Source organism: Chaetodon auriga, chromosome 19 (genome assembly GCF_051107435.1).
Source record: "Chaetodon auriga isolate fChaAug3 chromosome 19, fChaAug3.hap1, whole genome shotgun sequence".
Classification (NCBI taxonomy): domain Eukaryota; kingdom Metazoa; phylum Chordata; class Actinopteri; order Chaetodontiformes; family Chaetodontidae; genus Chaetodon; species Chaetodon auriga.
In genome coordinates this window covers 4,043,530-4,068,057 of record NC_135092.1, presented here as the reverse complement: position 1 = coordinate 4,068,057, position 24,528 = coordinate 4,043,530, and the positions used below count along the sequence as shown (strand labels likewise).

At 43.7% G+C, this 24,528-nt stretch overlaps 3 protein-coding genes across 9 annotated transcripts in view; 1 reads left to right on the top strand and 2 right to left on the bottom strand.

Annotated features, from left to right (window-relative positions):
- wdr7 (WD repeat domain 7) overlaps window positions 1–800 on the bottom strand; it is a 102,634-nt gene extending 101,834 nt beyond the window's left edge. For 2 of the 3 annotated variants that reach the window (XM_076758006.1, XM_076758008.1), the window contains exon 1: window positions 603–800. The gene's annotated coding sequence lies outside the window, so the exon portion shown is untranslated. The remainder of the gene's footprint in view (window positions 1–602) is intronic. The other variant, XM_076758007.1, reaches the window with a different exon arrangement.
- A 2,260-nt stretch (window positions 801–3,060) lies between these two features.
- taf1c (TATA-box binding protein associated factor, RNA polymerase I subunit C) lies at window positions 3,061–24,105 on the top strand. Of its 5 annotated transcripts, XR_013079250.1 has the most exons (17): window positions 3,061–3,591; window positions 3,978–4,089; window positions 4,655–4,704; window positions 4,990–5,085; window positions 5,298–5,365; window positions 5,482–5,732; window positions 5,867–5,995; window positions 6,097–6,214; window positions 6,327–6,398; window positions 6,483–6,618; window positions 6,806–6,934; window positions 7,531–7,720; window positions 7,870–8,007; window positions 8,262–9,724; window positions 10,928–11,504; window positions 22,165–22,321; window positions 23,342–24,105. XR_013079250.1 is itself a non-coding variant. In XM_076758945.1 (15 exons), the coding sequence occupies exons 1-15, from the start codon at window positions 3,463–3,465 to the stop codon at window positions 11,177–11,179; spliced, it is 3,333 nt and encodes a 1,110-aa protein (XP_076615060.1). In that variant the 5' UTR covers window positions 3,061–3,462; the 3' UTR covers window positions 11,180–12,661. The 5 variants fall into 5 exon arrangements, 4 of the variants coding, with proteins under 4 accessions (XP_076615060.1, XP_076615061.1, XP_076615062.1 ...); XM_076758945.1 differs by lacking the exons at window positions 22,165–22,321; window positions 23,342–24,105 and having other exon boundaries at window positions 10,928–12,661; XM_076758946.1 differs by lacking the exons at window positions 3,061–3,591; window positions 22,165–22,321; window positions 23,342–24,105 and adding an exon at window positions 3,826–3,878 and having other exon boundaries at window positions 10,928–12,661.
- On the bottom strand, window positions 13,361–21,115 carry ccng2 (cyclin G2). Its single transcript, XM_076758782.1, has 8 exons — window positions 20,981–21,115; window positions 19,551–19,696; window positions 19,235–19,372; window positions 18,744–18,994; window positions 17,981–18,059; window positions 17,700–17,798; window positions 16,564–16,763; window positions 13,361–15,093 (listed from the first exon to the last, which is right to left on the bottom strand). Exons 2-8 carry the CDS (start codon window positions 19,653–19,655, stop codon window positions 14,961–14,963), a joined length of 1,005 nt encoding a protein of 334 aa, XP_076614897.1. The 5' UTR covers window positions 19,656–19,696; window positions 20,981–21,115; the 3' UTR covers window positions 13,361–14,960.
- Window positions 24,106–24,528: the final 423 nt, after the last annotated feature.

Below are 24,528 nucleotides of genomic sequence, written 5' to 3'. Positions count from 1 at the left end.
GTTAGCATGCGATTATGCTAACGTTTAGCCTATTAATATATTATAATGTGTACAGACAGCATAGTAAAAGGCTGACAGCATCAATAACGTTACTCCCCGCATGATCATTGTGACTTGTCAAACACATTAACGTATTAGTTATGTCTCAGACACAAATACACCGTCAATGAGTCACGAATCACATTCCAGTCACGAAGACAGGCACAGAAACAGCAGCAGCCCTTTGACTGAATTACACAATTCGGAGTACGTAGTTTGACGTGCAAACGTCTCAGGATTGTGCTTTGGTGCTTTACATTAGTAATCAACCTTAACTGTGAATGTTACATTCAGGTTTGCAGGCTGCGTCGCAAGGTTTAAAGCGCAAAGGGGGATACAGGTCAACCACGGTCACTGACATCTGAGAGGAAGCAAGCAAGGGAGAATTCTGCAGATATTTTAACGTAATGCTGCTTGTCAATGATTATGAATTGGAGTACAGATTAGCTGGGCAGTGATCTGTGAAGCGCTAACGCTAAAGTACACCTGCAATGTCGCGACTACCGGGTTAGCAAGAAGGCTAACGGAACCAAAACACACTATTGACAACCGCATATACGTACCAGAAAAGGGAGTCCTATTGGAACATTTCCTTCTAATGGAAGGTTTATCGACTAACTTCTCGCTCCGTGGCAAATGAATCCAGAAATTATCCTCCTTTTCGGCTTGTTTTTAGCTGCTTATCCAAGTGACGAACCGATCCGTTCAGTCAGCTGATCACGCGACAACTGAGAACGGCCTTCTTCTTCTTCTTCGAATACATTTCCGGCAGGCTGCATGCTGCCGGAGATGCTCTATAACAACAAGATGAGCCCTCACAAGCACCCCAGTGGTATGAAATGGTATACACTTCCTGTCTGGTGAGTGGACGTGGTGTTCTTTCGCCCCGTAGTCACTGATGTAAATATTGGAGCCATTTTTCACAAACCACATGTCCTCCGGAAAATGTGACAGTAAAATGGCTTTTTTAAGACGGATAAATGATGAGAACAAGAAGCAAGATGGATGTTTTTCTGTTTTTGACATTGTGATGACAGCTGCATGTTTCCATCTTGTTGGTAACTTACCAGCCTTACAAATATAGTTAAAAGGGCAAGGATTTCTTTCATCTAAATGTTTAAGCAGTCCGTCACTTATTTCTTCCTGATATTAATTGGTATTCGGCTCAGCCTGAACTACAATCTTCAGCTCTTTCAAAAGGAAATACACATTGTATGAGTTGCTTCCTTCACATACATATTTTAACTTCCATTTTTCTCCTCTCCTGGTGACTTTGAATTATGAACATCTCTTTTTTTCTAAGTGTTTTCTCTCTCATTCTAACTGCCTTATAGTCCTTAATCCACAGTGGATCAATAACACAATCTTTAAACGCATCTCTGCGAGGGACTGTGCAATGGGGTGAAACCCCCAGTTTGTGTTTTTGTCTCTGTCCTAGTGGGGAGCAATCTGTTAAAGCAGCACATAAATTGAAGTCTTTGCAAAAATTCACTCACCACTTTGCCTATCAGGTCTATATTTGCTGAATGACAAAATCAAGGCAAGGTTTTTTACCATGTTTCCTGAAGACATAAAAAGTCAGGTTTAACCTGACAATCTTGAACTCATTTCTGAAGTGTTGCATGCTCTGCCTTATCATAGCGAGGAGTTCTCTCTTTTTCTTGTGTAGCCCACACACACACAGATATGTTTTTTTTTTTTCTGGTGGCCCTCCATGGCTGTAGACACCCATGCTTGCATCACCACCTACACTATGTGCTCACTCAAAAGTGTCCAACCAACCACCAGCTGGTCTTCTGCACCCACTGCCAATTCCTGATTGTCCATGGTTGCACATAGGCCTTGACTTTGTCACTGGTATTACAGTGTCCCAGTAACACCACTATTATACTCACCATTGCAGACAAATTTTCAAAAACTGCACACTTTGTGGCTTTCCTTAGACATCCCACAGATTGCAGATTACAATTTTTCATACACTTCCTGTCCAGTGAAAACCATGTATCTCCAAATTTGGTGATTGTAAATGTTTGTGATAAACTGTATCATTTATTATGGTTCGTCCTTTTTGAAATCCTGTCTGAAAATTACTAAGTCTCTGTTCCAGTACATGCGGAAGCCTACCAACTATTATCTTCTCCATTCATTTGCATATGTGCGGCATCAATACTAAGGGCCTATAGCTACCAGGGCCAGCAGGATACTTCCTTGGTTTGTTATTATTGCTTCCCTCACTCAACATCATTCCATCTCTCTAAATTTTATTTAAAAAATGTCAGCACCAGCTACAGTGTTTCCACTGATAGTGTGTAATCCAGTAATATAACGTGATTTTATATGTTTAACATTATGCATCTTTGCCAACACAACCTCATGCTTCCCAAACAAACCTCACACCAAATAAGAGGAAGTCACAAAGCCATTCCTTCATGAACAAATATAGTTGTGTATGTTAAATAAACTGTCTTTGCACACAGGACCAAGTCAAGAGCCCAAAGCATCCAATTTGTGTGGCTGCTCCAAAATCGGAAAAACACCTTTCATGTGCAGTTTTGCCCCATTTTGCTCTTTAATTTACATCTATAACAAATTGAAATGCTCATAAAAGTCATTTTTGTTAATGTGATAAGACACTTAGGTTAGATTAAGATCACCAATTGGTTTCTCAATCTACTAAATGTAAGCCGTGTTTTGCCAAACAGAGATTGTACTTACCCCTGTACTCCTGACTCCACATTTCGGCATCAAAATCAGTCCACAAATTCACCTGAATGCAAGAAGAAATTAACAGTTTTTGGGGAGCGTTCCCACACAGATACTCTGGTTAGGTTTGGTTCCATCATTAGTTCGATTCAAGCAGTGAAGTCTGCTGGTTAACGACACTTATGTGTAAAGCTGTTACAATCCAGTAGGTGGCGGAAATGCAACGCATATGGATACCAACCGCCAGTAAAACGGAAGAGCACGAAGAAGAAGACGAAGACGACGAAGAAGAAGACGCGGCAGCCGCATGTTCATACACACTGGATTAAATTGACATCTTACAACATTTTTGCGTCTTTATTACAACAATTTTTTATCACACGTTGCTTCGGTATTTATTTAGTTGTGTTGCCATGACGTCGCTTCGTGTTTACGTCATGTCGAGCTTGAATGTCGTCTGTTCGTGAGTGCACGTGTTCGCCGATGAACTGAGGACTTTGTACATTTTTACCTCAGTTTGGAGTCTTTTCGGGTTCCCCTGTTTATTTCGACGCGTGCAGCTCGTAGCTTGAGTCGCTGTCACGATGATTAGAAGAGGAGAAACGCGTTTGTTGGTGTTAGCTTAGAGCAGGAGCTGTGGAGCTAACGCTAGCTGAGCGGAGGACAGCATGACAGCGACACCCATACCATTAGAAACCTGAGAGTTATTTTAAGTCTCTAATGGCAAATAAGATGGATTACCAGTTTCCACAGCAGCTTTTTCCTTCTTTTTACAACTGCGGGCCGCCGGACTTGGCCCCGGAACACTGCGCTGGAAACTGGGGCAGCTACGACCGAGTGAGACCACAGGTGGGTCAGCTGTCAGCTCAGCATTACTCATTGTTTTGACATGATTCCAAGACAGTCAAGGCTCCATTACTGATATGTGACAGCTTTTCCCTGTTCAAACCCAAAATGAATATTAGATTTTTAACTGCATTGTGAGAACATTATTTTCTTCCAGAGAAGAATATTAAAAATAGGCCCAGTGTCATTGCGTAAACAGATAGTGTAACTATTTATGTCAGAAACACATAACTGCAGCACTTAGCTTTCTTCAAGTCATCACAATGGACTTCGCAATAGCTTTGAATAAAGTAAGGAAAAGATAAAGTTAAAATTTAACAGTGAACAGCTTTCCCCAAATTCCCCAAAACAAGTCAAACGAGTGAGGCTTGTTGTGTTTGTGCTTCCAGGGCGGCTCTGGTCCTCTCTCCAGCTGGACATTTACATCCAGACATCAGGTCAGAGGCGAGACGTGGCGTCCCACTGAGCCCGTACCGGTTCCTCTCCTCTCCCCTAAAAACTGTGAGTCCCTGACAGCTGGATTTATTTCATAGGAGGTTGTATTGGATGACTTCAAATTTCTGTTCCTTTGGCTAGTTTGGTGATAGATGCCCTGATTTCCAAAAGTTAAAGATGACACATCTTTAGTATTTTAAGCAAGATGACCTTTTTGGAATTTCTGTCTTGACAGTTTAAAAGTAATATAACAGGAAAAGGGGTCAAAGCCAAACTTTGGTCACCCTGCATGCTGAAGTAAAGTGTCCTTTGTAAAGCATCACTGCTTGTAAAGGCTTTTTGTAAACAGCCAGGAGTCTTTTAGTTCTTGTTTGGGGGATTTTTTTTCCATTCTTCCTTTCAAAAGGCTTCTAGTTCTGTGAGGTTGTTGGACCGTCATGTTGTAGAAGCCATCCTCACTTCATCTTCAGATTTTTTTATACTTGGTGTGGTGTTTGCTTCCAGAATTTGCTGGTGTGTAATTGAATCCATTCGTCCCTCGACCAGTCAAATATCCCCCCTGCTACTGGCTGCAACACAAGCATGTATATTTTTCATTCATATATGTAAAGTTTGTAAACATTTTTTCCAGCTGTCCTTTGGCCTTCGACTCCTCCAGATCCTCTGGACTTCACAGAACATGTGAGTGCAACAGTTCAACACATAAGAAACCCTTCATGTAGTCTCACATTTCCGTCACAGTCATACAGATTTGAGGTTTGATCTCAACACAGAAACTAAGCAAGGTGACATTTCACACATGTGCTTCATCACCTATAGCTTGATAGGAAACAGTTGTCTAAACCAATCAGATCAAATGCATCATTATCATAATCGTTCATGTGAATACGACCAAGCTCTGCAGCTTTACACTGTTTTGTTTTTTGCCTTGTAGTTGTGAGCTCTGTAAAAAGGTTTTTTATTTAGATGCAGAACTTCTTCATGGACCACTGCCGGGACGCCTTCGGGTGCATGAGTGAAATTCTGGGTGAAAACTTCAACTTCACACGAAGAAAGACATGGGTGAGTTTCACAAGAGGCTCTTTATTCACTCACTTGTTTGTTTGAATGCTTGTTAGATAAAGTAAATAGTTTACAGACATCAGTTTGGGATTTGGCAGCTTTATGATTTTGTAGACTAAAATATAAAAAGATGAAAATGCTCTGCTGCTCTGAGCTGGAGGCAGCGTCTGCTGGTTTTTGTGTCCTCAGCACTTGTTTTGGTTGTGTTGCAGAGATCTCAGATGGATTCAGTCAACATGTGGAAGGTGAAAAACTTTCTGGACTTGCTGAAGTTTAAAATGTGAGTGGACCTGACTGATTGCTGTCAAAGTGAGTGTCTATGGCACCTTAACATCCGTCAGTGTCTGTGGTTGTCTGATTGGTGCTTTAGTTTGTCATGTTGCGTCTTCTTTCCAGATGTCAGCAGTCATATACCTCCAGATCGCTGGACGGGTACAGCGCCCTGATGTCCGATGTGGTGCACGACGTCCCTCCTGAGCTGCTGGGTACCCTGCTGCACGAGGAGCTGACGGAGCAGAGGGACCGCCTGCTGTTCTCTGAAGGAGCCACAGGGGGCGCTCTGGCGTATGTCCCCTTCTCACAGAACGGCAGCAGCTCTCAGGGGGGCTGCCTCCTCTACCCTGGAAACCGGGGACTTGACCTCCTCAGTATCCTGCAGACTAGATGAAATGATCAAGTTTCACAACAACCTTTTAATTTCTTGATTAGCATTTTGGAAATGAAGAAGTGTGTTTCCCGCCTTGTGTTTCTGCCGGTTCTGATTCTTAATGCAGAAGCTCAGACTTCCACAGAGTGGAGCGGCAACCCAGAGGAAGTTCTCCCTGTTTGGATGCTCATAGCAGTGACCCATTCAGCTTCCAGCTGAAAGGCCCAGTCAGACAGATCAGCTCTGCCTCCCTGTTCAACGATTGTAAGAACAAGAAACTATTTAGAAAGAAGAATGTGCTGTGGTTTTATAATGTCCTCCAGGCTGTGCAGACATTTTCACATGTATTTGGTCGTTGTTTGCAGGTTGTGTTGCTGTGCGGTTGGATCACCTGTGTGGAGTTTGGAGGTTCAGTGAAAGTAGCGAACCCCGTCTGCTGCAAGCTGTCAACACCAGAGAGGTCGCGACCTGCATCAGCGTCAGGTGAGCGATCGTCAGGGAGGAACAAGGCGCCGCCCTCGAGTAAATTCCCTGAGTACTGAAGCTTCAACAGAAGAGAAATGTTAAAATACTGTCTTCTCTGTTATGGTGTCAGTCCTCATGTTTTAGGTGAAGTTCTGGTGGCGAGTGAGAGCGGAGCAGCAAAGCTGTGGACTGTTGGCCGCGGGTGAGGAGGGTTTTTGTTTTTTTGGAGAGGAAGGTGTTCACTGAATCCTAAAACTAGATTTAAAGTGACACCCTGTCCCATCAGGATGCAGAAGGTTCGAGAGGAAGACAGCAACCTGTACTTCAATGCCAAGTCTTCATGGCGATGGTGCGAGTTCTCTGCCCACCCGAGGGTGATGCTGTATGCAGACAGGACGGGGGTGGAGCTCACGGACATCAGGGTGAGACGGTCTGATCATATTCATACTGCTGATCATGAGTTATTCTCACGTGAGGTCACAGTCGTGAGAGAACATAAATATGTGCAGTCGTGTGTGTCTCGTGCAGTGTTGGACTTAAAATCATCTCAACCCTGCCTCCGCCCTTTACCCACCTGGTCCATCCTTTCTCTCCCCTCCTCCTCTCCAGGTGAATCCTGTCCTCAGTCACACTCTGTTTCGTATCAGCAGCACCCCAGAGTGTCGCAATGGGGAGAGACTTATTCTGTCTCGATATCTGGGAGACGTCCACTCCTTCCACCACCTCGTCACCACTCAGGTACATTAACACACAGTTTGCCCAGAGTTTGTTCAGACCCGTTGAGCTTTATTTTAAATTGTAGCATTGATCCCAACGTTTCAAATACTGTATATGTGTCAGACATATTTGGGGAAATGTGTCTAAAATTATGCCCAGACACGTAGAATATTTCCATTTGCTGGAATGGTACAGTACCTGCTTGTTACCACTAGACGTCTGGGTTCTCACAGGTGCATGTTTTGTTGTGTTTCCACCCTATGACTCAGCTCGACTGGACTCAAAAGTCATGGATAGTACCTGGTACCTGGTACTTTCTTTTGGTTATCACCTCAGTTGAGGTTCCAAGTGAGCAGAGCCGATACCAAGCAGTGAAACTGCTCAGAGAGAGACTTGTGAATCTAACTTAAGTCATAAATAAGACCCAGAGATTTGGCTGAATCCCTTGACTGAGAAAGGCAGAAACTGTTTTGAGGCTCAGCTGAATTCACAACCTGCAGCTCCAGATTGAAGATAAAATGATGAGTAAAAGATATAAAATGTTGATTAAATGTGTATCTGAGCCTTTGAAATAACCAGCTGACTTCCCATCCAATCGCTCTCTGTCTCTCTGTCAGTACTCGGCCTACATCATGGATGAGCGTTTCCCCAGTGTGCCCATGCTCAAGTGGGGTCACATGATGCAGTTCCCACCTGTGTTTTGTCACATTGTTCCGGGCTCCACCTCCTCCGGCTCAGTAGCTGGGACCACAAAGGTCCTGTTGGGCTCCCACAGTTCTCAGGAAATCACACTGTTGCAGTACTCAGGTCAGTTGACAGAGTCAATCCTGCAGTTCATTTTTAATTTAGTTTTCTACTAATTAGTGTGACAGCTCCTCAGTGTCTCAGTGTGTTGGTCCCTTTGTTAATCTCAAGAGCATTCAGGTTCTGTACTGACCATCTGTGTGTGCATTCAGGAGGCAGAGCGGAGGCCTGCTTCAGTCGAGGTCCTCCTCAGTCTCTGCTCAGACCCAGAGACAGTCTGAAACACCTTCCTGTCCAGATCCCTCACCGCCTGGACACCGCAACCAACAGACTGTCCTCACCTGCCACAGGTATGAACAGCTGAGGGGACAGAGCATATGTTCCTGTGTCTGTGAGTGATCCAGATATTTCAGAAAGTTTTAACATTTATGAAGGAAAAGCATAGTGGTTTTATCAAACCATAGAGACGGTTGCAAGCAATTAAATTAAAACAACTGCTGGGTGCAGTGACTGCATGCAGCATCTGCAAAGTCCTTGTATGATTTGAAAAACTAAAAAGATCACATGCATGTCATGTGGCTAAGCTTTTTTCTTATGTTCTCAGGTCTGACTTGTATCCATACGAAAGGAGGAAGAGAAGCAGGTGGTGAGGAGTCTTTGTGTATCCTGCAGCTGACAGAGGCAGGAGATATTTTCTACCAGATCCTGGAGCCTGAGCAGGCGGATGCTTCTCCACCTCCAGCAGCAGAGGATGAACAGCTGCCACAACACACAGCCAAAAAACTGCCACAACCAACGTTGAGAGAAGCCACAACATCAGGGAGAAAAACCACAGAGCGTCTTCAGCCACACTCTCAGCTGGTTATATCAGACACGTCGAGTGACGAGGGCATAATCGAGCCGACTCAGCAGCCTACTGAGCAGAGGCATGTGGCTGAAACGCCAGAGAGGGACCAGCAAGCACAGAACATGTACTCTGACTCTTCCTCCGAGGATTCCGATACAGTTAGGGAAAGCCAAAAGCTGAAGCAGTTGTTGCTGCGGGTCATCGTCAACGATCCCGAGCTGGATCAAGTCAGTGGATTGGACGCAGGTGTGAAAGATGGAGAGGTTGTTAAAAACAATGCAGACAGTACTGAGGACTGTGGCGGTGTCAGGGAAACGATCAGCGGCTCCAGCAGCTTGAGTCGCGTCGCCCCCTGTAGGTGGCAGACACCAGCAAAGCTCAGCGACAGCACTGTTGTCACCTGGAAACTTTGGCTTCAGAAACTGATGCAAAGGAGTCGTGAAAAGAAACCCCGCCCACACCACCTGCAGCACTTCACAATCAAAACTGACGGCCTTCTCCACGTGACTGATGATGTCGCGAGGAATATGACAGAAGAGGAGCATGTACAGAGCCTGCGGCGTAATCTGAGGGCGTGCATGTCCAAACGCTCGCTGATGGTTCACAGCGCTGTCTCAGCCTCCCTCAGGCCTCCAGATGTGGTACCGCTGCCAAACCTGGTGGACACAGACGCCTGGACGGATGAGCTCAGCCACCGCCTGACCCTGTCCTGGCAGGGAGAGGAGGCGTGGCGGGCGTGGTGGGAGGACCATCTGCAGCTGAACAGGGAAGAGAAGGTGGAGGCTCTGAAGAGGAAGAGGAGGAGGGAGAAGGAGGCGAGGAGAGCGGCCGGCCGGCGCCTGGAGCTGTCCGGGAGCTTCACCTCGTCTATAAGCTACCAGTCAGAGATGGAGGATTTCTCTGATTCAACAGGCTGGTCCTCTGCAGCGAGCCAGGGCGCGAGGTCAGACACTGAAGGTATGGGGTCCCAGATGGAGGACTTGTGGAAGCCTGGGACACCAAGAGCTGCGACCCCCTCCACCGTGCAATCAGACACTCCAGTCCCCACGCCCACCGCCACACCTCAAAGTGTTAAGGGTAAACAAGGAGACCAGCAGACTCCCAGCAGCTCCTGCATCCTCTCCCTGTCCCAGACACCCAAACCTGACTCCACCCTGACCGGACAGAAGAGGAACAAACAACTAGCAAAGGACTACCTCAGCTCTTTGTTTGCACCACAGGTGAGAGGAAAGTCATGAGTTCAGTGACGTGTCCTGAAAGTGTGCCACTAAAGTCAAACAACATGTCTGTCCAGTCCACACAGAAGCTGTGGTGGCGGTTGCTAGGAGCAGTTTATCATCATTATAAAATACGATGAAAGGCGACTTAGAACAGCTTGTACAGCTGTAGTGATCTCATCTATGTGTGTCACAGCACAGGAGATGATGCCACCATCCTTAATCCTACCTTCAAACCTCTGATTGGCTGATTGTTTCTTCAACTGGGGAAGCCACCCTCAATGAGACACCAGACCCATCTGAATCTGGGAAATAACAGCAGAGGTGTTGGCAGAGGTTTAGAACCAGGCCAGTGTGTGAAAGGCTACCCCTAAAAATGAGAAGAAAAAAGACAAATTTCTGAGTGAATCATGAGAATCAGCCTCAGCTGAATCCATCTTAGACTAGAATGCTTGTGAAATATGTCTTTGTTGTGCACACTGACAGCCGTTTCCACTGGTTGGAGAAAACAGTCAATCAATCAGAGCTTTGTAGGTGAGATTTGAAAAATGGGGGTGTCGTATTCCTACAGGGTTACAGCCCTGAAAAATAGTGACAGAAATATGGCCACTGTGGTTAAAGGCCTGAATGAATGAGTCCAGCTCTGTGGGTTTTTGTAAAGTTACAAAAAGAACTCTTAAGTCAATACATTTTTGCATCAAAGTTAAAAATGACCTCAGCAGGATGGATATCTGCAACTGAATGGGGCAAATCAGAATCAACTTAATTGGCCAAGTATGAGTACACAAAGCAGGAACTTGAGTTTTTTTCATTGTTCTCAATGTGCTCGCACAGGAATAGACATGAGCTGAGAACAAGGGCAACAAAGCTGAACAAATAAAGGTGAAGAAGGTGCCTCACAGGGGCCCTAGTGTGACTGGACAGTAATTAGTTAATGGCCTCAGACATATAAAACTGCCAGTATGGCCTCTTTAAAAACCCTTTTATGGCCATTTTTGCCTTCATTTTGACAATAGAGGTGATTGGAAATGGGGGGAGAGGAGGGTTGACATGCAACAAAGGTCTCCAACAAGACTCAGACTGGGAACTGAGAGATTGAATGTTCAGCAACCAAAATCCTGACGCCATGAGGAAGAAGGCGCTTTGAAAACACAGAAATATCATTTGCCTTGATGCTTGTAACAGCTGTCTCCTCTCTGTTTCCAGGATGAGTCCTTGCAGCATGACAGTTACTTCCTGGAAGAGGGGAGCACTGACTGCCCCCCACCATCATCTGTGGCCTCCTCCTCACAGCTCCGCAGCTCCCAATCTGTCCCTCAGAGTGGCCTCAGGGGGGATCTGTCCCAGGATGCCTCCGTCTGGTCAGGTTTCTCCCAGTCCCTGTCCCTGTCCCAGAGTTCACAGGGTCGACTGGGACTGTCGCAACCCAAGAAGAAGAAGTCTCGAATGGGATTTTGATTCATTGGCTGTCTGTCATGCAGAGGGGGAGTGTACCATTTGGAATACCTGTTACATAACAACAGGGGGAAATAAAAACAAGGCACTGGACCGGCCAGCATCAAAGTAAAAAGATGTTTTTCTCATTTTTGGTGCCTTTGTGTGCCTCAGGATTTATGGACTGGATCTTTAAAGATATTATTCTCTGGGATTGGACTTAAATAAAGCGAATATGCAAACGGATCTAATCAAAGAGGATAAACTGACTGCATGGTGGAAAAGGATCCGTCACAGTGATCCGTGAAGTCCTCTGGAGGCTGAAGAGCACGGACTGCAGACTGGTTTGGTAGGACTGAGCGGAATTTATTATCTTTGTTTTGTGGTTGTGTTCTTTGTGTGTGTGTGTGTGTGTGTGTGTGTGTGTGTGTGTGTGTGTGTATGTGTGTATGAGTGACGTCATGTGAGGGACAAAGGAATGTGAGATAATCTGAGCAGTCACTCAGGCTGCTTGATGAGTTTTTTGTTTTTCATTAAGGCGTTCACTGCAGGTGACTGTGCACATGATTCACTCTGTTTTGAGCAGTTTCTATTTGACTGCTTTGTTTTCTTTTCGTAACTGTGGTAGAGGTGAGTTCTGCTCGGCTGTTCTCCAGGCGTCATTCACGCTTTATAACCACAGTGTCTGCTGGCAAAACTGAAAAGATCTGAGGAGGATTAGAGTTCACCTAAATCAAAAGTTAAAAGTACCAAAGTGAAACAGTGAATGATAATGGAAGAAAAAAAGAAACTGCTCTTATTTATTGGAAATGAAAGGACTCATTCATCCCGTTCCTGGCAGTGCGAAAACATCACCAACGTCTTTTTCTCTTGAGCAGTGTCTATGCTGACACAGCAGCAGCTCTGCTGTGATTGGCTGGTAAGGTGGAGATGGTGGAGCTAGTTGGCCAATTTTATGCCAGCGTCCACAACCAGATCTGATAGGCTCAAGGAAAATGACAAGAAGTACTAAAATAAGACCTTTGTAGAAACATTCTGTTATTTCTTTGGTTGCCAAGGTCAGTGTGTGTGTGTGTGTGTGCGTGCGTGCGCGCGCGCGCGTGCGTGCTTGTTTGTGCGTGTGCGTGTGTGTGTTTTATGTCTGTTTTGTTGAAAGTGAAAGTCTGGCTGTTGCTGGAAATTTCCCTTCACCAGTTCTGTTTCACTCAGTTGTTTTTTACTGATTGATGGAAGTGCCCCTCACTTGCTGTGAAAAATATTTTTTTGTGAAACTTTTCCAACTCTGCTTTTCTACACCAAACTGAACTGATTTTCTCAATAAAAGCATGACTTAAAGAAGACTTGAATCCTCACTGAAAGGCACCAAGAACATGCTAAAGCACTGTAATGCTCCTCATCATGTCAGTGTCTTACAAAGACACATTGACCTTTTAAAAGCAGTTTGATGACCAGCAGGTTACTAAGGGTCCAGTCAGCTCACCAACAAATCCAACCAATCCAGTCACACTGGAGATGATGGCTGGCACAACCCGCCACTGGGTGGATTCTGAAAATATGCTGATGAACTTGAAATGTCTCAGCCGTCTGTCAGAATGGTTTATCAAACAGAAACTCTTCATACTCGTTTGACATGAAACAAAAGCTGATTTCATGTAAATCAGTCCTGAACGTAGATTTCTTCACTTGCATAATGAGTCAAATTGTTTCTTTCAGATTTGCATTTTGTGACCATTTCTAAATGAATCTAAAATATTTGAAATCTGTACATAGGTATCAAACTTGCTTCTTTTCATTGGGCTGTGTGTTGATTCCTGTCAACCAATCACTGTGGACACAGTGATTAAATAGTCAGCTCGGCCCTTTCTCTCAGCTCTTTAGTAAAATGTCTCTGAGCAGCTGTGAACGTTGAGCTCCGTCCAGGATAAGATACTTTGTTAATACTGAACTTTTAGAAACACCTTATCACCACAGAGACCAAGGGATTACATCAAACATGATCGTGACCTTTACTGTTGAAGCTGCACTTAAATCACAGCTAACAAGCCTTTAGAACTATCTTATTACATCTTTCCAAACTGGAAGAGATCTCACAGTGGAAATGTCAGATCCCACCACCTTCCACTCACTTTAACTTCATTGTGCCGCAGAAAATGAATCCAAACAGCAAGCTGTTGTAGACACGATGGAAGAAAGAGACACGGTGGATAAAAAATAATATTTTTTTATAAGATTTCTTTTTTCAGTACAGGTGACAAAAAGAATAAATAACTTAATATCTACAAAGAACTATTAACATTTTTTTGTACATCATTTACAGTTTTACATGTTTTTGTATTAACATTTTTTTTACATTTTTAACATTTTTTAGACCTTTTTTGACACTTGGTATTTTGTTCATACAACATTCTCTCGAAACACTTTTTTACGCTACATCCTAAAATTGGCAACTTTGAATTGAAACACATCCACAACACACACATACACACATTGTTAAATATTTCATCCGAACACTTTGTGGTGACGGCAGAGTCTGAATGTCAAGGAAAAGTCAGAGGGTTCCAGAGCTGATCCTGATCTCTCTGCCTGCGGCCTTTGAGCAAGGCACGTCACCCCCCTGTCCTGACACCAAGAGCTCTGAACGCTCCGTGAACAGTTTCTGATGCGTTTGTTTCCCTTTAGACTCAAGCCTCCAGTCTGCCCATCAAACTACTTGAAATCAAAAGAAAACTGCAAATGAAACCTCACAGAACATGAGAGCAGCTGTGCTCGCCAACAGTTTCCACAATACAGTTATCTCAAGAAATCACAAACTACGCTCACATTTCATTTTTAACCCTGTTATCCAGATAACATAGACCGCTTGGTGGTGATCAAGACTCCTATGTGTCCTCTGTAATTAAGCCTAGAGGTCCTCGTCACTGACACGCTCGGGACAGAAGCCAAAATGTGGTGGATCCAAATAGAGCAAGAGGCCTGATTAAACTGAATACAGCTTGGAATTGACCCAGGGCAGGTCTCAGGTCAGGTCAAGTGAGCTCATGAAGCCCGAGAAGCAATGGAGGCCAAAACATGACTCGAGCTGGGCTGGGACAGAATTTTAGCAAATCCCTTCAAATCCCTTACTGAGTCTATTTAGGATCACCTTTCAGCACGAAACCAAGGTTCAAAATAAAACCCGAAGCTTCAGTTGAGATCAACACATTTCAGCAGATGCACATCAAGCACGCTGCGATTTGCAACATGAGGGGGAAAAAAGATGTTCTCAAGCTGACAGCTCGACATCTTTTTTGTCAATGTGCTTTTCTTAGAATAACTGTCTTAAACTATAAATACGAGAGATCGCAGAGTCTTGATCACCCGGATAACAAGCCTGCAGCCGCTCTCAGCTTCTGTACATCAAGAAAACTCGTCCTTACCTTTAATAAAAGCAGTCTTAGATTACTAACAGTCAGAAAACATTCTATTAAATAAACACCACATTTTAGCAACTTTATCTTCTCGTCGCTAACATGAACCGTTTCTGGTCTGAACTGACGTCTCAGCTCAGCACCATAAAACTGAATTTCGTACAAACGTCACTCGTATATATCCTGAAATCGTCCGTCCTGGAATGTGACATCTCAACATGCACCAACACGTCTACAAACTAAAACCTACCAAGTCTACCAGGAAGAGTCTGGACTGCTCAGCTGTCAGCTGTTGTGCGATTCTCCACCAGCACCAGAGCTTATTAAAACAATAAATTAAAGACATCGGGTAAAGAGGTCAGAGGGGGCGGGTGGAGGCGGCGAGGCACGTGGCGGCGTCAGGCGTGGAGGTGTTGGCGGTGTTTTTGGTGACGGAGGTGCAGAGGGAAGTAGGGCCCTTCAGCATCGCTGCCCAGAGAACTGCTGAGAGACTCTTCACCTGAACTCATCACGTCCTCACATGAATCCTCACTGCAGACACACACAGATACATGATCACTATGCAGTCAAACAGAGTTTACACACGCAGCAGATTAAAACACTTTCAGGTGAAGTCTGGATTCTTTCACAGCTTTTCTCGTGTCCCCTTTTACATTCACTCAACCATGGGAAAATTGAACATTAACGTCGTGGCAGACAGTCAGAGTTTATGACACACTGGCACAGGAGACATGACGTCAGCAAGAAAACAAGACGACAAGCCCGATTTTAAGCAGACTTAAAATCTGCTGATCTGCGGCCATCTGCCATCAGCTGATCTCGTGTTCTGGCTTGTGCCAGTTAAAGTGTGACTCAGCTGACTGCCAGTCTGTTTCCATCTGCTGATGCTGAAATGTAACGTCACAGAGGAAGTATTCAAACAAAGGTGTGTCAGGCAGCAGGACGGTTTCAGGCTTCAGTTTGACTGAGCTGCTCTGTGGGTTAAAGATCACTGTTTGCAGAAGTCAGCTGAGAAACATCTCCCTGTTTACTTCCTTCTTTCTTTTTACAAGCTGACTGAGAAAAGGTCCTCAAAAGTCCCATGTCATATAAAGGCGAGGCACCATGGCCTCATGTGATGTCATGGAAACGTCTGTTTCAGTGGGACGTGACCAGTGACTCGTACACATCCCATCACGCAGTGCTGGGAGGTATGACTGTGTGGAGGGCTGGTCTGTGTGTGTGTGTGTGTGTGTGTGTGACGTGTTCTTTCAACACATCAGAAACTAGTGTGTTGCTGCACACCTGGTTGCATCAGAGGGCTGTTACGGCATACACAGTATGCTGTAACCAAAAAAAAGAAAAATTTCCACCTCTAAAAGCAAAAGCACTCATTTCATCTACTTGTGTCTCTAACTAAGAAGTTAAAATTTCCACTTCCAGCTGATCCAAAGCAGCCTTCATGACAGACTCTGCAGTGTTTTGCTATACAGACTGAAACATGGGGTGTGTGTGTGTGTGTGTGTGTTTGCATGTGTGTGTGTGGTGACACACAGGGTGTGCCTGGTTCCTTTTAAATTTAAAGGCCTCTGTTGTTGTCCAGAGTGTTTGGTATTTTCCAGCAGATTATCCCTGCTATGAGTCGTCACATGACGTCTGTCTGACATCTGCACCAGAATGAAAAGTCAATCCAACACAATCCACCAGCCAGTTCAGCAGCTCTGAGTCTGACTGCTGAAGTTTGGTATGAACTAATAAAAACCATGAGCAACAGCAGCAGTGGATGTTGGGTCAGTCTTCGTCTTGCCAACTTCTTGTTTTTTTACATCAGATATCTCCTAATTTAATGTCTGATTTTGTTATTTCCATTCCTTATTTTGCTTGGGCTCAGTACTTTCAGTTTGAATGACAGTTGATTCTTAAAATGTGAAGGTTATGGTACTTTTTGTATAGTGTAGTATCCTGTTCAGGGGTGTTGTGGTATTTAACAGTATCTCGATGAGGTGTGATCGGGGCTCTGACCTCTCGCTCTCGTCCCAGCAGCCCTCGGGGATGGTCGGCAGCTCAGGGACGCTGCGGTGGCTGTGCAGGTTCTGAGCAGTCCGTCGCGACACAATCCACTGCAGCCTCCTGTGGTTGGGTTTGCTGCATTCAGGGGAGGCGTAGTCCGACAGACACAGCGCCACACGCTCACTCCACAGCCGGAGCTCGCTGTCTGCAATCTGAAACCAAACCACACAGCAGTTCAGTTTAGCTGTTTGGCCCTCGGCCCTGTTCACTGACTGGCTGACATTGGTGTATTTAAAATAATCTAATTACTTAACACTTAACCATGTGTTGCAGGGTTCCTGTATACAGATACCTGGCTTCTTTTTCAGGTCAGGAGGTTAAGAGAAACCAGGTTTGAACTGAAACCTGATCAGCTGGTCATGTAACACCTCAACCTCAGAGTGTACGTAAGAACGAGGGTTGAAAATGACAAACGTGCAGGAGAGCAGAAGTATCAAGGTAGCAGATCTTATATAACCCTCATCTCAAACTCAACTTGAAAAACTGGAAACAATGGAATATTATCTTAGTTTCTTAAAAAACAGATTGTCAGCACAGAACAAGTAGTCTGTTAAACGTACACATTTTAAGTACTCCCAGTTCAGTGAATTACAGGTGTATTTCCATCAAACCAGAGTTAGCACTGAATGCTGGAACAGTGGAAAGACAAACCAAGAAAAGTCATGCAACTCTACAGAAACAAAATAAAATAAAACTATTTATTTTGTTTCTGTAGAGTTGCGTGTGTTTTACGATGATAAAATGGCTGTTTTTGTAAAGGGGGTCTGGTGGCTTTGGCAGGAGCCACAGCAGCTGTTTCTGGTTCTACTCTTCACCAAAAAGGGATCCTCTCCATAATGTTGTCAGAAATTTGGGAACATCTCTACTTCGTGGGCCCCTAACATGTTTCCTGTAACAGTTAATTTTGCTTTCATGAAACCAATAAGTCCTGTGAAATTAAACCTTCCTCTGAAATTCATCTGCTCCAAGCTGCGGTTGTGTGTCATTGTGTCTGTTGTGGAAAAGCTTTTCCATAACATTGCATTTCCACGGGTGTTAACATGCCCTCCCTGGATGAGTTGCTGTGTAATAAAAGCAGGCACGTTTACCTTCAAGTGTCTCTGGATGTGATAGGCTATCTCCAACATGTCCTCCGACTGAACGGCTGCAATCTCCTGCCTCAGGAGAGACAAGGCGAGGACGGATGGCTGGATGAACAAATGGAAAGAAAGAGATAAGAAGTGAAGCAGTGACAGTAGAATGGATGAGACCAGAGTCTCAGTGTTGTCATCAAACTAACAGCAACACAAAATTCATTTCTGAATGTGTTGTTAGACATCTGATCTGCTGTAATCCAGTCTGACCTTTGACCCCTACAGCGAATTCCTACCTTTGCTTTAGAGAAGGATATCCGGCACAGACAGGCTTTAAGCTGAGCCTCCAGCTTCTCCAGACTCAGAGACTCCTTCCTGTTCACACAGACAGACACAGGCGGGTTCAGGTTTGGTTTTAGGTCAGTGACGTTTCCCAGTGAGAATCAACTGCAGTCAACTCAGAATCAAACACCTTTCACAGCAGTTAGAATACAACAGAAACCTTAGGTAATTATTGACTCGTTCCAAAATTTTTAAGATCTTTGAATCTACAACTGGGAAAAAAATGTAAAAACCAAATCCACTGAGAACTGTATGGGTTGGGGTTTGAACCAAAGTAGGGCATATAATAGCTATACACCGTGTCACGGTTATCTAAGAGCAAGGTGTTGGTGCCAGTGGCCGCTGACAGCAAATCTTATCAGTGCACTTTGGTCAGACGTTGAGCTGCTTTGACAAACGCAAAGTAGTGTGGAGAAGCTCCACTAATCAAATCATGGGAAAATTTTTGTGTTCATACACGGATCTCAACTTTTATGTTGACATTCAGGGATGTGACAACAAACTGAATTGCCCCACAAGCGTTGCAAACTTGTCATATTGAGAAAAAATAACTTTGTGTTTGCAGCTGATGCAGAAGGAAAAAAAATTTGACTGAAGTTACCTGATGGATTTTCGGCAGAAATGTTCAAGATTCTACAAGTAGGCTAACTAAGGCTAACAAATCTAAAAACTGAACTGAACTAATTGCATATAATTTCCTGCACACGATGGTCTCACCTGTCTGTGGAGTGTGAAAGTGCGATCTGGTGGTACAAGTGCAGAAAGGTTAAGGCAGTGATGGCTTTGGACTTGAAGTTGAGCTTGTCAGCAACGATCTTCTCCATGCGCCCCAGGTCGGACACAGTGAACCGGCACTGTCCGATGCGGATGAGCTCGTCGGTGGGCGTCAGGTTGCACTCCTCCTCCGTCACTTTGGCCGCCATGTGGAGGCAGCTGAGGCTGACGCAGGACAGGTGCTTTGGCTGGATCTGAGGTGGACAGTGAGTGAATAAGGCACTGTACACAATACACACAATGTCACATTTCAATTTCAGATGAGTCCTTTAAATCAGACAGTATACTTATTCGAACTTTGATTCAATATCTGCTATTAAAATTTGAGAGGATTCAGGCTTTTACAAGCCATTTAAAAAGCCAATGTGTCACCAGACTGCTCAAAAGGCTGAGGCGTCCTATGTCGGACCCTATCAGCTGTGAACATCTCGTACCCTCATCATGGCCAGGAATCTGTCCAGCAGGTTGACAGCCAGGACAAAGGTGTGCGTGCTGTAACCAAAGAAGCTGGTCAGACTCCACAGGTCCTCCACTTTGGCATCTCTGCACTTGGCCGAGATCCGACTGTCATCCTAAGAACAAAAATGAACTGATGATTAACATGGTTTATCAGTCACAACACTGATACTAGAAAAGCAGGTCATACCTGGAACATGTGTTATTATATAACTTATTTGGGCTCATAAATGTGGGTAATGTTCACGTTTATTGATTACACTGTGGATTAATGATTTTGTCACATGCGCTCACCTGCATCGTGGATTCGATGATGCTCAGCCCGGTCTCTTTGGGGATGTAATAAACCTCCTGCTCATAATTCAGCCTCAGCTCCTTCATCAGCTTGAAGGCGTCCATGTCTCTGACACTGGAGCAAATGATCTCTCGTTTTCACCTCACTGCAGAAAAAGAAAGCACCAAGATTCAGCTCAAGAACACAACCAGGAGTTCACGGCTGACCGATCCAAAAAGATCACAGCTGTAATCTGAATCAATGTTCAACCTTTGAAGTCCATTTTTGTGTCACCATTGATGACAGCATCAAACACATAATCGTTTGGTGTCACAGCTGTTAGGAAATGATGTTCCCTATCCCTAAAAATAAAATCTTAATGAGATAGAAAATATTGAGCCACACTTTAAAGCTTGGCAACAGCTGTAATGCCATTGTTTATCGATGTTTCTTCTTTTTTGAGTGACATGTTTGCTGTGTTGTGTCTGCACTGTGTATGACCGGCCTATATTTGCTCTCAGTCCTGACGGGGGTCACAGCTCAGAGCCCAGCCCACTTCCCTCAGCTGGGCTCCGGTGTCATATTTCCACTGGTAGACGCCTTCTCTGTCCTCTTGACCGAAAAACAACTGCTTTTCCGAGGTCCTACTCGTTAATAAACAACCTAAAACACACTAAAACATAACCCATACGGCTGCAAACCCTCTATTTAATGGTTGTGGTTGATGTTAGCTGAGAAGCTAATGTTACCCGCAGCTAGCTCGGCTAACGTTTTAAATCCTCTGGTCGGAGCGGGGGAGGGGCTGCTTCCTTTCATTCCTAATAACGTTAAAGGTCTACTGTATTATACTATACAACACGGTTATCAATGCAAAACTATAGTTTATAGGACCCTGGAGATGCACCAAAACGATGAAAATGTGCTTGTGGTGGTCTGTCCTTTTGAATATAACCGTGGTTGAAAAACAAAAATAAGCTCTGCTTTGAACAGGAGACGGATCCAGGAGATAGCAACAACTGACGAGAGGAAATACATCTTTGGCCGTAGGAAAGGACTCGTTCGTGCAAACTGATGAAAAAGAAGTTGTTTTAAATCCCGAAAGCACGACAAGAAAAAGGAAGCACTCGCTATAAATGGTACTTTTCCCTCAAAGAAATTGAAACTAGCCAAACATACCAAACATTTCAAACGTTCCTGTATGAGTTCGTCGAAATTTGTGCCATGACAAATAATTAGCATAAGAAAAAAGAGGTGCAGAATTTCTCATGGAGAGCCGTTAGCCATTGTTAATTAAAATTACAGCTACATTAACGTCCCATTGACGACCGTTCATTTTGATCAGCCTTTTTCCCTTCCTTCCTTTCGAGTTAGCTTTAAGTGTAAGGTAAATGTAGGTCAGCAAATACTCAAAGTCTGTGAAGTCTCATTCTAATACAATCCAAAGGTTTACCTTTTACTGTAGGTTAAATCCACATAGCTCTGTCTCTTCTGCTGTAGCGTACAGTCCTTCTCGTCTTCTCTGGTCTTTCTCCTTTCTCCTTTTTCTCTCTTTTGTTGACGTTCATAACGCTCACGCCCACTCGTCGACGTCACTTGGCAGCAACCAATCAAAGGCTTAGGTTCAAGAAACGGAGAGAAACAGAAATCAGACCTTTTCGGGCTTAACGGTACAATATAAAGCCTACACCTAATGTTTTGGAATTATTTGGACTTCCTCGCATTATTGACAACTAATTTGCACTTCAGATAGATAATTAATTCTCACTCCACCGACAAAGCCACTGGAATCGAAATACGGCCCACATATTACATGAGACAATCCCCCTCTGATTGATGTTTCCATTAGCCAATCAGAAAGCAGCAGTTTCGACCGTTCAAATAGTCCGCCCAAAATAGGGTGCTTTGATTGGGTCATGCCCGTGCAGAGGCCTGACGCAATATTAGCATTACGTAGTGTCTCTTATTAATTGTCTTCAACGAACTGTATGATACATGTCAGAAATAACGTCTGTGAATGTTGAAAACGGCTTTCAGTCTGACTGTTGGTTTGTTGCATTGCTAATCACAATCAAATACATGGTAAGAAAGTGAGTTGACATTGAGGAGACACCACATCCCTAAACGTACGGACGCAAATCACAGAAAACTCCACCATAAATTTGAGATTTTTTAATGGAATCATAGCTCATCTGGTTAAATTAAGATTACCTTTTTTGTTTTGAAACCACACACACTTTCACGCTCTCATAGCTGAGCCCATTGAGACTAAGGATATTTTGCATAAAACTGGTCCTGTTTTCTGGAACAAACTGCCTCATCACCAAAGATCTGTCACAACTGTGTCCATACTCAAAAGTAAGTAAGCTAAAACCTTTATAATTCTCTCAGGCTTGTGACAATGGTATGTGTCTATGTGGTTAATACAGGTTCATTTGGTTGGGTGGGTTTGCAAATGCATTTTTCATGTAAAGCAGACCTGAATTTACTTGGAATGAATTGTGCTATATGAATACATTGCCTTCACTTGAGTCCTATTTCTGTACTAAAAGTTCTCAGCTTCACAGGATGTCATTTGATAACACCTGTGATCCAGTCTTGCTGTAAAATAAACAAGTTATTCTCTTGTAATTTCAGGAAATTCCTAGATCGAGTATTACTTCCAGCCTTCAGAGATGCAGCATGTTAGCAAGGGAGACAGTTGCCGTAGAGATGCTTTGACCCATGGCAGTGGATGTAGGAATGTAGAATCCCAGAGGTCAGACCGAGGGCCTGCTTATTCATCAAGTAGCAGGTATGATTGATGTCAATAAGTACTGTGCATGCATACACACACTGTATACACTTGGGTTTCACAGCTTAGCAACACTAAGATTATACTTAAGATGCAGTAGGCAGGATTTCCATATTTAAATTTGTTTTAAATAGGCAAAACGAAGATTTATACTGAAGGAATTTGAGTAGCAGTATTTCTGAATGTGCTATTAATGTTTTTCTTTTGTTAACTGTCAGTCCTCAAATATCAGATCTACATGCTGCAACTTTTACAGAGAATGTTGTAATTGCTGGTTATAAGGGAGTAACTGCACTGTGCTTAGGGTTATCTTAAACTGATGTCACAAATTGCACTTAACTCACTGTTACACTCACTCCCCACAGTCACACAACACTGTCAGTGGTGTCTTCACTGTTAACCCTTTAGTCACCACAGGCCATAGTTTTACCCTTTCAAAAAAATATTTACTTCCAAATATTGTCTTTAAAATCCACATGAAATGACCAAGAAAGGCTTTACCTATTACTTGTATTTAATTGGTGCAACGGCATTTTACTGCATTTTTCTCTGCGCATTTTTCCAACCCAGACAGGAGTCTGCCCTGCTTTTCTTCACCCTGGACCTGACAGACCAGATATGCCAGTCATCTGGACCGTCACTTTTCATACAAACCACAAAAAAAAGTACACCACTGCAACCTGAACAGTGAATAACGAAAGCATGAATGCATTGCTGATTTATAGTTGGATGTAAATGAAGAGTACTGGTCATGTCCTTGTTGAATCAAAGCAATTAATCAAACTTTTTATATATATATAGCAGAAGTCCAAGTGATGAACATAAAGAGTTAAAAAAGACTAAAGTTTAAAAATATTTTTAGGAATAAAATAAAATATAATACAACTAACAATAGAATAAGAAAAAGGAAAAATTAGTAAAAGTGCAAGTCAATATACAAACACAATACATAAAGACAAAGCTAAAAAGGTGTGTATTATGTTTTCTTTGACAAATATCCACATTCTCTGCCCTTCTCAGGTCCTCCAGCAGGCCATTCCACAAGCTGGAGCCATAATGGTGCAATGCAGCCTCACTGTGGGTCTTAGACCGAGCCCCAGGAACAACCAAGAGACAAACACGTGAGGACCTGATGTCATCGCCAAGGGACAGAATACAGTAAAAAGACTGAGAAGGACTGGACCTAGGATCCAGCCTCGTATTATGCCACAGCTGAAAGCATATTTCTGACAGGAGTGTTCAGGTAGTCATTTGTTGAGAAGATGATTTTTGGATTGTTCTGATTATCACTGATCAATTTGGAGAAATGAGCTTGTCTAGCATTTCTGGTTGTCTTATTGCATACACCAAAATATTCTCCCAAACCAACACCAACAGCTGCAGACAGAAGTTGGCAGATGACACGATCCCCCACTGAACTCCACTCAGGTGGGGATGAGTCTGCCTACATGGAGGAGACTGACCATTTGGTGATCTGGTGAAGGTAGACCAACTTGGAATTCAGTGCTTTAAAGACAATGGAGATGGTTATGAATTACGGAAAGAACCAAGCTCCACCTGCTCCCATCATCCCGTGTGACTCCCCCAGTGACACTGCGGCGTGGAGTTCTTCCACTTCCTGGTCAAACACATCCAGGACCCTGAGGCATACAAGCAGGACTGTGGCCAACCCCTTCCAGTCTGGACACAAACCTTTGAGACACTTCCATCATCATGCCCCTTCTACCTGTAACATAACACTGAACACTGTTTATGTTTACAACATAAACTGTTTATGTTAATCTGATATCACTGTCTTTGTGTTGTTTCTAGAACATCATAGCTTATGTTGCTCCAGGTCCATCAGTACAACTGACCAAAAAGACATTCACCTGGGACACCGGGGTTTATTATTATTGTTATATTGTTGACATATTATTTTTAGACTTAGTTCACTTGTTGTTTTCAGTACATTTTTTTTTAATTTTCAGTTTTCTGTCGCAGTCTCTTTAGGTTCAGGCAACAGAACTACTTGGTTAGCTTGAAGCACAGTTTTAATTAAGCAACAATCTACCACAGCTCCCTCACTCATGTTAATGTGAGCTGGTGCCATCTGGTGGCTGTATTTATGCTTGAGGAGAACGGCTTGAATTCTCAATACAAACGTTATCATATGGCATATAAATTGAGATAATGCAATATTAAACCAGGAATGCTGTTTAGACTTT